General features: G+C 44.0%; 1 protein-coding gene across 1 annotated transcript; it reads left to right on the top strand.

The window, feature by feature from the left end:
* Nucleotides 1-699: 699 nt before the first annotated feature.
* On the top strand, nt 700-1,341 carry LOC310856607 (ADP-sugar pyrophosphatase-like; the record flags this gene model as incomplete). Its single annotated transcript, XM_083762078.1, has 1 exon — nt 700-1,341. The coding sequence occupies one exon, from the start codon at nt 700-702 to the stop codon at nt 1,339-1,341; it is 642 nt and encodes a 213-aa protein (XP_083618204.1).
* Nucleotides 1,342-14,055: the final 12,714 nt, after the last annotated feature.

Genomic DNA, 14,055 nt, shown 5'->3' with positions numbered 1-14,055 from the left:
AAAAGGTATTCAAGTTAAATCTGGCTTGCCTAAGCCTGCAGTGTTACATGAATCTTTCCAAATGGACAAAATTATTATAATTTTTTAATACAGAATGGGACCATCGGTAATATCGGTTATCGGCCATAACAGCAATTAATTATATCGGATATCGACATCGGCCAAAATGTCTCATCGGCATATCCCTACCTGGAACCAATCCAAGGGTCCCTGGGTGTCCCTGGACCCCACTTTGAGAGCCAATAGCCTACATGCGTAATAGATACACGGATATGCACGGAAACAATTTTTACCCACTTTTTTTTTTTACCTTGTAAAAAGGCTGTGATGAGACAATAGAGCACCACAATGCTTATAATTATGAGATGATTTTAAGGTGAGCCCATGTTATTCTCCATAGAGAAATGACTTCCGTGAACCGGGCAGAACCAGTAGGATGAGCGAGTGACGTCAGGACTTCGGCGCTCTATATAGCCGACTACACACTTGTTACAAAGGATAGGGGTTTCTGATCCAAACACTGGTATGACGTCACATTCTGAATCCAGCGTGAGATGACGATGCGTGACGTCATCACATGACAAAGCCTATTCTAACACATTTAAGGTGCAACTTCTGACAGAAGAACCAATACAAGAGCGGTTGGAGGCTGCACAGGTACTACCAACAGCTACAGCCAACAGACTTTCATTATACAGGATGAGCAGCACCGAGCATCCCAAGGTGACCGCTGCCGTCCCTCACGTCACGGCGGAGGAGGTCATCGCGACGGGGAAGTGGGTCAAACTCGAGAAGACGACGTACGTGGACCCTGCAGGGAGCACAAGAACCTGGGAGACCGTCAAGAGGACAACCAGAGCCACCGACACAGAGGCCGACGGCGTGGAGGTAATTGCCCTGCTGAAAAGGAGCCTCCATGAAGACTGTGTCGTCATGGTGAAGCAATTCCGGCCTCCTCTGGGCCGCTGCACCCTGGAGTTTCCCGCGGGGCTGATCGACGAGGGGGAGAGTGCGGATGCGGCCGCGCTCAGAGAGCTCAAGGAGGAGACGGGCTACAGAGGAGAGGTGGCGGGAGTCGCCCCGGTGACCTGCCTGGACCCCGGCCTCTCCAACGGCACCACCCAGATCGTCACGGTCAGCGTCGACGGAGACGCCCCCGAGAACGTCGACCCCACGCAGCAGCTCGGCGACGGAGAGTTCGTCGAAGTCGTCCTCATACCTCTCGGCGAGTTCCAGCGGAAGATCGACGAGCTGCTCAAGAAAGAGCAGATAGTGGTGGATTCAAAGGTTTACATCTTTGCCATGGGTATGGTCCAGGCAGGCATCCTTCAGACCCAATGACCATGGGTATGGTCCAAGGCATCCTTCAGACCCAATGACCATGGGTATGGTCCAAGGCATCCTTCAGACCCAATGACCATGGGTATGGTCCAAGGCATCCTTCAGACCCAATGACCATGGGTATGGTCCAAGGCATCCTTCAGACCCGATGACCATGGGTATGGTCCAAGGCATCCTTCAGACCCAATGACCATGGGTATGGTCCAGGCATCCTTCAGACCCAATGACCATGGGTATGGTCCAAGGCATCCTTCAGACCCAATGACCATGGGTATGGTCCAAGGCATCCTTCAGACCCGATGACCATGGGTATGGTCCAAGGCATCCTTCAGACCCAATGACCATGGGTATGGTCCAAGGCATCCTTCAGACCCAATGACCATGGGTATGGTCCAAGGCATCCTTCAGACCCAATGACCATGGGTATGGTCCAGGCAGGCATCCTTCAGACCCAATGACCATGGGTACGGTCCAGGCATCCTTCAGACCCAATGACCATGGGTATGGTCCAGGCATCCTTCAGACCCAATGACCATGGGTATGGTCCAAGGCATCCTTCAGACCCAATGACCATGGGTATGGTCCAAGGCATCCTTCAGACCCAATGACCATGGGTATGGTCCAAGGCATCCTTCAGACCCAATGACCATGGTCCAGGCATCCTTCAGACCCAATGACCATGGGTATGGTCCAAGGCATCCTTCAGACCCAATGACCATGGGTATGGTCCAAGGCATCCTTCAGACCCAATGACCATGGGTATGGTCCAAGGCATCCTTCAGACCCAATGACCATGGGTATGGTCCAGGCATCCTTCAGACCCAATGAGCTCACCAAACAGTGAGAAGATTTGGGCTCTATTTTCGTCCATGCTAAACCCCTTATCCCTAAACTTCTTTGCCTTTTGCCATTAAAAGAATTATAAAAATTACACTTTTGAAAAACATTTTGTAATAGCTTGTAGATCAGCTATTTTTAATAGATTTTCTACACATTTTGAATTTGTGAAATGTGACATTCTGCAATATGAATACTTTTACTTTTAGTACTTCAAGTACATTTTGGTACTTTTGTACTTTTACTCAAGTACATTTTCAATTCCGTAATTTTACATGTAACGAAGTAGTTCTAAATTGCAGTATTGGTACTTTTACTTGAGTAAAACGATTGAGTACTTTTTCCACCATTGCAGAAGACCAGCTTACAGACAGACGCCACATTGTCTGTAAGCAATTTTACAATTGCTTATAGTTACGATCACTGGTTCTCACTATACTAGCGGGAATTTCCATGCTTATTCAGCAACCGTTACTCTGTCTGAAGCTGCTGTTTTTGTTAACCCTGACATCCTTATGAGCATCAATTACTGCTCTAGTCTGATAGCCTGGCTTCTGTGTCACACCTGATGTTTTAAAATAACAATTTCCAAAGATTAGCGATGATATTGATCAGTCATGTACTGTATTTAGTTCCAGATTAGCTAGCTTGGTGTGCTACATTTCCAATTAGCTAAAACCAGGGACATACAGGTGCTAAAACGTTATAAACTTATCTCTATATGTTTTTCTCCCTTGTGTTTTCTCTTCTCTAGACAAATCTGACCCATTTGTAGTGGACAAATAGATGGCCCACATACTATACACATACTGTACAATGCATCTAGGACTATATGTTGTATTCATAGCCGCCGTTGGACTGAAACCATGTATCTCCCTCCATGTTTCAAATATTTATTTCGTAAATTAATGCCCTACTTCATCATACTTATTATAAGTGTGTCGGTGTCACACAAAGGTAGTGAAAATAGCAGATCTACAAGCTCACGACACATACTGTATACATGATACAACGTAACCTACTGTACACAAACTGTACATACTGCAATACTAGAAGTCATCTAGGTCATTTGTTTCATTCATAATAATAATAATAATAATAATAATAATAAAACTTTATTTGTATAGCACCTTTCATGACATGAAATGCAGCTCAAAATGCTTTACAGAACAATGGCTGCCAGTTCCCAGCTGATGTCGTGTGGGAGTTCAGACCAGGGGGGCAGTCAGCCAGATATTTCGTGAAGCCTCATTTGAAATCGGTAGTTCATATAATGGCCTGTTGTGGCGCTGGACTGGACCCAAAAAGCCCCATAGCTCTATAGAGGCCCATGTATTTTGGCCCAACTTCACCTAGACTGTATTACCTTAATAAACATGGTCATGAATACTTTCTGCTTCCAGTCACTAGTTTAAAGTCTCATTTCTAATGTCATAATATTCTTTTTGGAAAATTATGGTCCCATTTATTTAAAAAATGACCATAAAGTCGCGCATGTTCTGAGGGGCGTGGCTACCGTTACAGTCTATGATCGGGATTCCCCTCCCACTCGAGTCAAAATAAAAACCAACGGAGAAGAAGGGGGGAAGTCCCGCCTCGTTGTCTGGTCCAGCCAATGGCCAGCTGGGCTAAAACGGATCTAGAAAGATGGCGACTTACAGTGCATTAGAATGCAAGGGATTTCAGGCTTCATTTTACGTTCATGTTAGACCCGGGGAACGCTTTGTCCATATTTTTTACAGTCTATGGTTCAGACTGATACAAGTCTAAGACATACAGCTCAGAATAATGGCCCATATCAAAGACGATGATACGGTCGCCCACAATGCAACAGCAGACTTTAGTCATCATCGATGACGGGACGTTGCCCTTGGGCTTAACCTCCTTCCAGGAGGAAGTCTCTGGAAATTTGGGAGAATATTCGTTATGGCTAAAATGGCCAAATACGTACAGCTCTCCATTGTAGGTAAAGGCTGAATGATTGTAGCGTCTGAGAATCTGAGGTGTGTTCGTCCAGAGGTTGGTCTCCGTGTCAAACACAACGGGGTTGTAGTAGTACCAAATACAAAGATCTTCGTCCCGATGATGGTGAAAGAGTGACAGCATGAAACAGATGGCACAGTGTCTCTGGTGTCAATTAAAGTCCAGACCATCGTGCTGGTGTCCAACTTGTACATGCCATTAGAGAAGTGAGTCCACCGGGTGACTCCTCCAATGATAAACATGACCTTCTCCAGGACACAGGCCGAGTGTCCCTGTGTCTCCTCAGGGAGTCCCAGAAACCCTGGGTTTGGACCATGTGTGGGCGTCGACATCAAATGCATAAGTCACGTTGCTCCACTCAGTATTAGTAAAGACTCCCCCAAAGAGGTAAACTGTATTTTCTACCAGAACAGCAGTGTGGTTCCTAAGGAACCTAAGCTTGCGAGGAACATCGAGGGGAGGTTCACCTCTTCTAGTTGCCACTGGAAGGGGCAGCGTCCTCCATCTCCAAGACCTGCACATTGATGTACTTGGATCCATTGCGCTGTGATTCACTAGCGTAACCTCCAAACAAGTACACCTCGTTCCCCATGGTCACTGCAGCCCGACTGCCTCAAGGACCTGCTGATTGCATGTGCATGGTGCAGCGCATGGTCAGACAGACCTGCTGCAACTCCGCTGGATATCAACTGATCTGACAGACCTGCAACTCCGCTGGATATCAACTGATCTGACAGACCTGCAACTCCGCTGGATATCAACTGATCTGACAGACCTGCAACTCCGCTGAATATCAACTGATCTGACAGACCTGCAACTCCGCTGAATATCAACTGATCTGACAGACCTGCAACTCCGCTGAATATCAACTGATCTGACATACCTGCAACTCCGCTGGATATCAACTGATCTGACAGACGGAGTTGCATGTCTGTCACATCTCTGTCTCTGTTGCTGCTTCAAGCTCTTAAAGGATGTCTGTGTGCTGCTTCAAACTCGCTGCTCCCAAGTCATCCAGCTCTGTGACTCTGCTTGACATTCTTATACCGTGTTGCTGCAGGGTTAGCATGACGTTGGACTCAAAACAAATCAGATCTCTGCCCATATATGGAGTTTTGTGTCGAAGATTAAGTCCAAATATGGAGTCCGTGAGGTTGCTCCCTTTCCTATGTCCCGGCAAGCGACGCTTGAATTTCATTCATTCATAGTCGCCCACTATCGCCGGGCGACGTCGCCCAAAAGATGAATAATTTTCATATTTTCGGCCGACGTTCCTCCGCCCACTTTTCGACCATCGCCTGTTCGCCAGCTATCGCCAGTAGTCGCCGGGTCCCATAGACAAATAATGCACTTCCGTAAAATTCGTCTGGCTGTCGCCCGCTGTTAAAACGTACTGTACGTGTACAAATGGACACCAACGGGTCCATTTGGTTCCATTTGTATACACTCTCAGAGTTAAATTAACATTGATTTTACAATATAAATTGGGGTCTAGATTTGCAGTATAGACTATATTCATACCGTATGTAATCATGCTAAATCACGGCATTGTGACGTATAAATGCTGGCTTGGCATTGGTAAGAATGGAGAGAGAGAGAGAGAGAGAGAGAGAGAGTGACAGACAGCTGTTAAAACATAAGACCAGTGCGCAATGAGGATCAATAACTCATCGCCCGTTGCTAATCAGCGCCGGTCCAACAACCGTTAGTCACGCGCCACAAACTGTCCGCCCCATTTAATCAAAGCCGGTGGTACGAGGGGGACAGTAAACCGCTGGAGCAATATGTCACGCAGTCTGTTAAGAAATGGACAGAGCTAATTAGCCAAATGAAGGCAGAAGAAGCAAGGACGGCCAGCGGTAGGGCTCGGGAACTGTTCAGAGACGACGTGTTGCCTCTTAATTTGTTGCAAGGCGGCGAACTGTGTTTGTTCTCCAATCTCCCTTGGTGAGAGAGTGCTGCCATAGTAGCGGACGATGATATATAGAATAACAAAGTGTGTTTGTTCAAGGGAGTGTGAGAGCGATTCTCGTTTTCCTTTTGGTGTTTTCATATTCTCAACCTCTGTGAACTCTCAGCGGTTCAAAGACATCTCTCAGAGACCCTTTGCTTGGTGCCATTTTATCACGACGCTGAGATGCAACCAGTCCTTAAAAAGGAACATATACGTGGGGGGGGGTAATGCCTTTTATCGATAGGACATGCAGGAAATGGGGAGAGAGATGGGGAGTGCCACGCAGCAAAGGTCGTCGAGGAGCGGGATTCGATGTTCGAACCCACGACAGGCTGGCATTGCGAATAGGGACGGCACAAATCTTTGGTGTTGAAGTATGTATTAGGAGGATTAAAAAAGCGTTTCTTTCTAAACTCGTGGCGTGCATTAATGACGTTAAACCACCCCCTCTCGTGTAATATTGCAATTATACAACAGTTACCCTTAAAACTAAGAAAATCGCTGAATCGTCACTACGACCGCAAATGTCCCAAGAAACCAGCTATAGCCTAGCCACTGAGTTTGCTGCGCTCTGGGAAAACAGAGCAGCTGATTTCTTTGATTTGATTAGGTGTGGAGTGGTGCTCGTTTGAACCACGGCTAGAAGACTGTTTCAACCAATCAGATTGCTTCCTCGAAACGACCTGTTGTATAATTTGTGTTGCCTACAATTAGTTTCTAAATATTATTATTTCAAAACATTTTCAAAAAACATTCCCAAAAAAGTCTTGTCATGAATTTTCTCAGTAATTTCATGAAGAAATGAAAGAAAAATCCAAGAAATAAGAAATCAAATGTTAAGAAGTAGTGAAAATAGCTGATCTACAAGCTCACAACACAGCACGGAGGGATACGTTGCAAGCTTGTAGATCTGCAATTTTCACTAGTTTGGGTCACGGGCAAACGTCTAATTTCTCTTTTGGGTCTCGAGCAAAAAGGTTTGTCTGCTCTACGGTAGCCTAAGTTTATATGCAGAGGACTGACTTGGGATAAGGGATGTGCAAATCCATGCATACAGGTTAAAGTTCTTAAACAAAGCTAATAGCTCAGGTAAATGTAATTGGAACTCATTCAAGACATGTACAGTACTTGGGATTATGATTAACTGAAAAACACCACGTCAGGCTACTTACTGCACAATAAATCATATCCTATAACAGGACAATATCACTCAGTCACAGACTATTTGGCTGTGACGGCATGACATTGGCATAGAAGCAAATTGAAACATTTCATTTCATTTACGTCACCTCTGGTCAAGTTGACAGTTGACACAATTAAAATATAAATGTGAGATGCATAACATTAGACATTTATAAGTAAGTAAGTGAGAGAGGCTTATTGTCGGTGTCAGCCAGGTTGCGGGAGTCTGTCTATCCACGTTTCACAATGCGCTAAACCCCTGGGAGATGGATCGCTGAAATGGAGCGCCACACCTACCATCAGCTCCTAGTATTTAAAGCACGATTTCAGGCCGAGCTCTTCATACGCTGAGTTGGCGGTGGCCCGGAATCCAACTCGTAATGAATTGCATTTTTATAGCGCTTTTCCAAGTGCTCAAAGCGCTTTACAATGGTTCATTCATTCAAACACTGGGAGGTGAAGCGGCGAACAGTCGATGCCAGAGTCCTCACTTCCCACATTCACACACCAACGGTGGCAAGCTAGCACCGACCGACTCATTGGAGGCAATGTAGGGTTCAGTGTCTTGCCCAAGGACACTTCGACATGTGGACAGGAGGAGCCGGGATTCGAACCGCCGACCCAGGGATCATTGGACGACCTGCTCTACCTCCTGAGCCACAGCTCAGGAGGTATTATGAAATAATTAAATCATTATTCAAATGATAAGCCACCTCCATCACTATCAGAGCATCATGGCTCAGCAAATCCGTGATATTTCACCATGTTGGGGAGAGACCGGGTTGGTTCACATAAGAAAAAGAAGAAGAGCCATTAATACGTCACTCGGGGCAGTTAGGGTCTAAATGTCAGGTTCACGGTCACCATGACACATAGCCTATGGGCCAAATCCCAGGGTCAAACTAGCAACCTTCTGACAGACGCCGACCACTATACCCACTCTGCTGTACGAGCCGATCCCATCCCCATCTGCATCCTGCATCGGTGATATCCTTTTAAACAAAGTGTTAGACTGTACTCTGTACTGTCTACATTTCTGACTAATAAAGTATCAATCAATCCAGCTTCTTTAGAAATTCTCAGTAAATGTGACTGAGACTGACACACACACACACACACACACACACACACACACACTGAGTAATGCCATTATACATGTACAGTACATGAATGAAGGCTATAACAAAGTCTGCTTTATTTTTGACATTTCAAATTTGAAATTGCACCATAAATCAAGTGTGGCGTATCCGAAAAGTTTCCCCCTATAAAATGGCGTCCCCCCCCCCCCCCCCCCCGGTATAAAAAAAAACGTTTGAGAGCGCCTCATCCCTCTGTCCGGCTATGTATAACGTTCACCTAAACGAGCTCTCATCTCTCATGTCCCTCCAGGTCCTCTACTCGACTAGAACACCCCCCCCCCTCTCCTATTTTGGCATGCCTGTGCCAGGTATTTGTTCAAATTCCTCACATCCCGTAGGGATAGGTATGTCCTCCCCCCCCCCTCCCCCCTGCCCAGCCTCTACTCTTTACTGCCTGTCTCTGTCTGTGTGTATATCTATGCCAACACATGTATGAAGCAGAGAGCATGCACCCTCGGTGTGTCGCTACATGAAACTGTGTTTAATGGCATTTATTAGCCACTCCTATCCAGAGCGACAAACGGAGGGAAAAAAACGAAGCAAATATGCACATTAAACCACTTTCAACCTGGCGTGTCATTATAGACAAAACGGATACTTTTTTTTTTATTGTACAATTTTCCAAAATGTTAAAAAATAGCAATATTTTATACTTCATGGTGTCGCATCTACAGAAGAAACGTACTTCTGACTAATTGTCCACTTGCCAGAATGTGAAGCCAGGCAAGGTTTTGTGTTAGAAATGTTGAGTATGGGTCCCCAGCATGTAGAAACTGCCAGATGCTAACTTGCATTATGTTGAGCAATTTTCCAATATGTGCTCAACATAATATGCAACTTAGCATCTGGCAGTTTCTACATGCTGGGGACCCATACTCAACATTTCTAACATAAAACCTTGGTGTACTCAACATGTCCGGGTTCACAATGGGGCTCTATGGGCTGGCAAGTAGACTATAACTCCATTGGATCCTCAAACTCGTTTAAACCACGTAACTTCTATTTTATTTTATCTGACATACTTCGTAATTCTAATCAATGATGGACAAAAACCTCCCAACTCCACTTGGGTAAAGTGATAATACAAGAAGGACACATGCAAGAATCTGACAATTTATATAAAGTCACTAGCCTGGCTAATAAGCAAGACGCAAATCTGCCGTTAGCAAAAACAAATTGCCTACCGGCAACGTGACAGCGTGATATAAGTCTGGCTTATTAGGCAGGCTATAAAGTCACCATACAAACTTTGATGAGGCAGTATTGTGTTGTTTTAAAAACATATATACATAATTGTTTTTTGAGCGGTGCAATAGTTATGTGTGTCTGTCTGTCCCATTTGAGTATGGACAGCTGCAAACTGACCACTATAACTATAGCACAGTACAGTACAGTACAGAGTACAGCACACACACACACACACACACACACACACAGCCTGCACCAGTTCACACCGGTGTGATTTATTTCATTTAATTTTTATTATTGTTTCAGCCCGACAGTTGAAACTTCTTTTTTTTTTTAAGTTCAGCTGACCGACATCCAGCAGTGCATGAGATATATACATGGACCAGCGCCACAGCGTTCCATGCGATATTCCTACAATACCAGAGATCAGATCACTAATTAAATGCTAGCACGAAAGCGTGTGGTCAAACAGCCAAAATGTCTGGCTGGCTGCATGTCACTATACTAAAGCAATTGTATAATGTATAACCTCTCAGCTGCTCAAGAGTGCAGAGTTAGCATACCCGCAGGCAGCATGTGGGTTTCCAGTTTGCACGGCCAAAACCAACTATAGCGCCTTACAAGCAACCCTAAAGTCTCTTTTGATAACTCTGAAAAGAGCCACTGGATTCGTGACCTCAGGGCATTGCTACTGCAGCGCTAGAAGCCAGGCCCACTTATTAGCGTAATTTGAACATTTGAACTTTCCTCTGACATGGAGAAATGTTGTTGCAGGGAGCACACTGAACGCTAATACTTAATCACGGCAATAAATTCAAGACATCAAAATCGCCATATAAAGTCATGCGCGTGAGTCGTGGTGTGAGATGCCGCCGGGCCAAACGTGTTGGGGGAGAGCTTCGGTGGGGACATGGTATTGACTTTGGGTCGGAAGACGAGGTGTACGTTAGTTTATGGCAGCGGCTTTATGAAATGACAGCAAAGTAACCACATCTATGCTGGTGTGTCAGCGTGCCTGAGTGTCTGCCAGGCCGGGCTAGAAGCTCTGAGCTCTCATGACTCATCCTCTGTTCTTCCTGGAAGGAAGGGGCCCGTCCAGCGAGGCCATGGTGCATGCATTTGGTTTTTAGAAAAGGTTTGGAGAAGCATTCATGGAATACGATCCATGTCGGAGGGAGAAATGTCATTAAGTAAAGCTCATTGCTACTCACGTCAAAAGTATACAAAGGATCAAATCTGCCAGATTCATTTAGCGGTGGGTGCCACTTATTGTGGGTTTTGTCTTCCTGACATACTTTGTGAATGTGTTTAGCCCATAATACTGCTCTGTGATGTGTTTGAATAAATACGTGATTTCACTGCAGTACTTGTCCATGCTATGGTTTTATATTCAACTAGTCGGGGGCAAAGACCAGAGACTTAAAGAAAAATTATCATCAAAAATACATACAATTAAATATACATACAATTCATATAATATCCGATTTACAAGACAACTAATAGCAAAAACAACATGGGTATATGGAACCTGTGATAACTCAAACCAATGGTTATAATTAGGTCCAGCTGCTATTCTGCTTCATAAATGACAATAGAGCTAATGGGCTTAAGGCTTGCAGTTGTGGGGATCTTTGATTATAGGGTATATCTCCTTGCCAACACATAGCAGGCATCTATAATTGAATAAGTGATGGAGAATAAAGGGTCAGAGAATAAAAGATCAGTGTGGATTCCCAAAGGGAATCAAAGAAGGAACAAAGGAGATCACTGACTGTAGCTCGGCGCATCCTAACAAAAAGAGACATTTCTTCACACATAAAGAAGATGATGATGGCTAAATGGTGAAACGTCACTTTCTGTTTGGATGTGGCAATACGTTTGCAATTAAGGGACCTACAGTGTGCCGATCTTCTTTGTTGCTTCTACGATTATCTCCATTTGATCCAGCAGCACCTGCCTCGTTTGGTCCAGACAAAGTCAACAGATGCTCTTTTAAAGTGACAAAATCTGATTCACATTCATACACACCTCCTCCTCCACCACCCCGGAGAGCTTCCCAGTAAAACCACACTCTTCAGCTGCTCCTCGGGTCTGAGGCAATACAATTATATGAATATATGCATTTAGCAGACACGCAGTAGAATGCAGAGAGACAGAGTGTGGTGCCTTTAGAAACGTAGGATTCCGTAAACCTAGAACCTAGCTTAGTTACAAATGAACCTAGCATCTGTTTAAATAGCATTGCGATCTAAATTACATTCTCAACATTGTGGTCAAGAAAACAAACCAAAGTAATACAAACATCATGAGCACGAGTGACCAAGACACGTCTGCATGATATCCATATCTTGGTAATTCACTAGCAGTGGTTTTCAACCCTTTTCATATCAAGGGCCATTGTTTATTAGGCATTTGAGCCACGGACCACAATTTGACTCAATATCGTTTGTTATCGTTGGATAAGAGTTTGTCCACAATTCCATGCTGTATTGATGCATCATGCAGTACCATAGGAGAGATCTTGCAAATCTTGGTCAAAATAGAAAATCTACTACATTATCTAATTGTGTAGACTTCTTGTAAATTAAGTCATGCAGATGTTTAACAATAATTTAACTCTAATTTAAGAGTGTAAAATGAAACACTCTCAAGAGTTAAATATCTATAGGCCTAAGGGGGGTGCAGTACTTAGTTTAGACAGTTTTGGGTTTAGACTAGTCATTGGTTAGACCAGTCATTAGTCCTACAACTACAACCTATCTCAAACCCTCACCCTAAACCTAACCTCCCACGGGGCAGCACACCTAAACCTATAACCTTAAACCCATGTCTAACCAATGACTAGTCTAAACTAAGTATTTACCCCCTATAAGGGTCCGTTTGGTTACCGACCTTCCATCATTTAGCTGGGGATTACCTGGAACCCCCTCAGGAACCACTCACTGGTTGAAAACCACTGCACTAGCATCCATCATGGCAGATGTCAGGAAGGGGGTACAGGGTGAGGTGAGTCTTTGCTCACCCCTTCCAACAGGGTTTGCTCAGTTGTTGAGGGAAGAGAGGGCCTTTTCCCATTACATTTACACACCTTTCCCAGCGTGGCATTTGAACCTGTGGCCACTTCACCTTACTTTTATCAATATAATACAGTAGGCTACATGTACCACACAGTATAAATAAATAGTATGAGCCATCCATAAAATAGGACATTAATAAGGTTGGCTTCCCAGCTAGTGCTAATATTCCATAAATTAACTACAGTATGAATGATGTCTACATTGTCTAGAGTCAGTGTTTTGTATAGATTCAGTTGCTAAATACAGTATAACGCAGAAGTGCGTATACCGGGTAGTATTAATACAATTGATGATTTGCATTGCAAAACGATTCGATACCCATTCTTTGCATTTCAAAACGATACAATATTTTGAGTTTTCATTTCGATATACTTTGATTCTTGAAATTAAAATATTTTTTTTTGATGCAGTTACTATATCGTTACACCCCTAATATATATACTGTAGATGCTTTGCATACTGTATAGACCTTGATGTAGCTGCCCATATCTCTGACTTATACAGCTATCGACTGTGTGCCAAAATATGATGCTCAGTCACCATTTATGGTCAATCATCTGCTTGGAATTTGTGGAAAATATTGTTCCAGTATATGGTTGCACAATATGACATGTTCTCCTGGCTCGCAAAGTATTGAACCCCCCCCCCCCCCTCCCCCCTATTACTGAGTCATCAAGTTTCAGATTCCAAATTTCACAAGCATGGTCAAGGTTATCCAATATCCACTTAAGCTCGTCTGCACTGTACTTTGTCATATGAAAAGTAATGAGAATAATAGGCTACCATTTTACAGCGGTGGCAAAAAAAAAGCATTGAAATTGAATTATTGAGCAATTAGGCTATATGCCATATAAAATACATAGAAGAGGTTCTGGGATTCTGCTGTCACTGCCATAATTGGGTATAATGGAAAATGTACATGTGTTCTTGGGCCTAAAAGATTGAAGAAAAATGCAATAAAAGATAATAGGCCTACAAAGAGAGATCAAGGCTGAAAGAAATGTTCAACAAATTAGCCATATACTTTCAACCTGACATTATAGGCATGATATATATTTTTTTCGAAATGTATAAAAAAAAGAAGAAAAAAAAAGAAAAGAAAAGTAAAAATATCTATTGTAGAAGCTTGTTCATCTATTGAGGTAGTAGGCTAAAATAATTGAATTGAAAATTGAATTATCTGCCCAATTCAGGCTAGGCCCAAAAAGACCCTCACTCACTCCCCCATCCATCATCCATCCACCCACCCACCCACTCCAACCCCCTGCACCCCCCTCGCACTCACACACGGCACGGCACTCCCCTAGGCTAGCTCGCAGACACATCAAACACAGTCACAGAGGAGACAGACAGA

This window comes from Protomyctophum parallelum (genome assembly GCF_964188405.1).
Source record: "Protomyctophum parallelum genome assembly, chromosome: 3".
Lineage (NCBI taxonomy): Eukaryota > Metazoa > Chordata > Actinopteri > Myctophiformes > Myctophidae > Protomyctophum > Protomyctophum parallelum.
The sequence above is the reverse complement of the archived record's forward strand: the minus strand, read 5'-3'. Positions and strand labels throughout refer to the sequence as shown.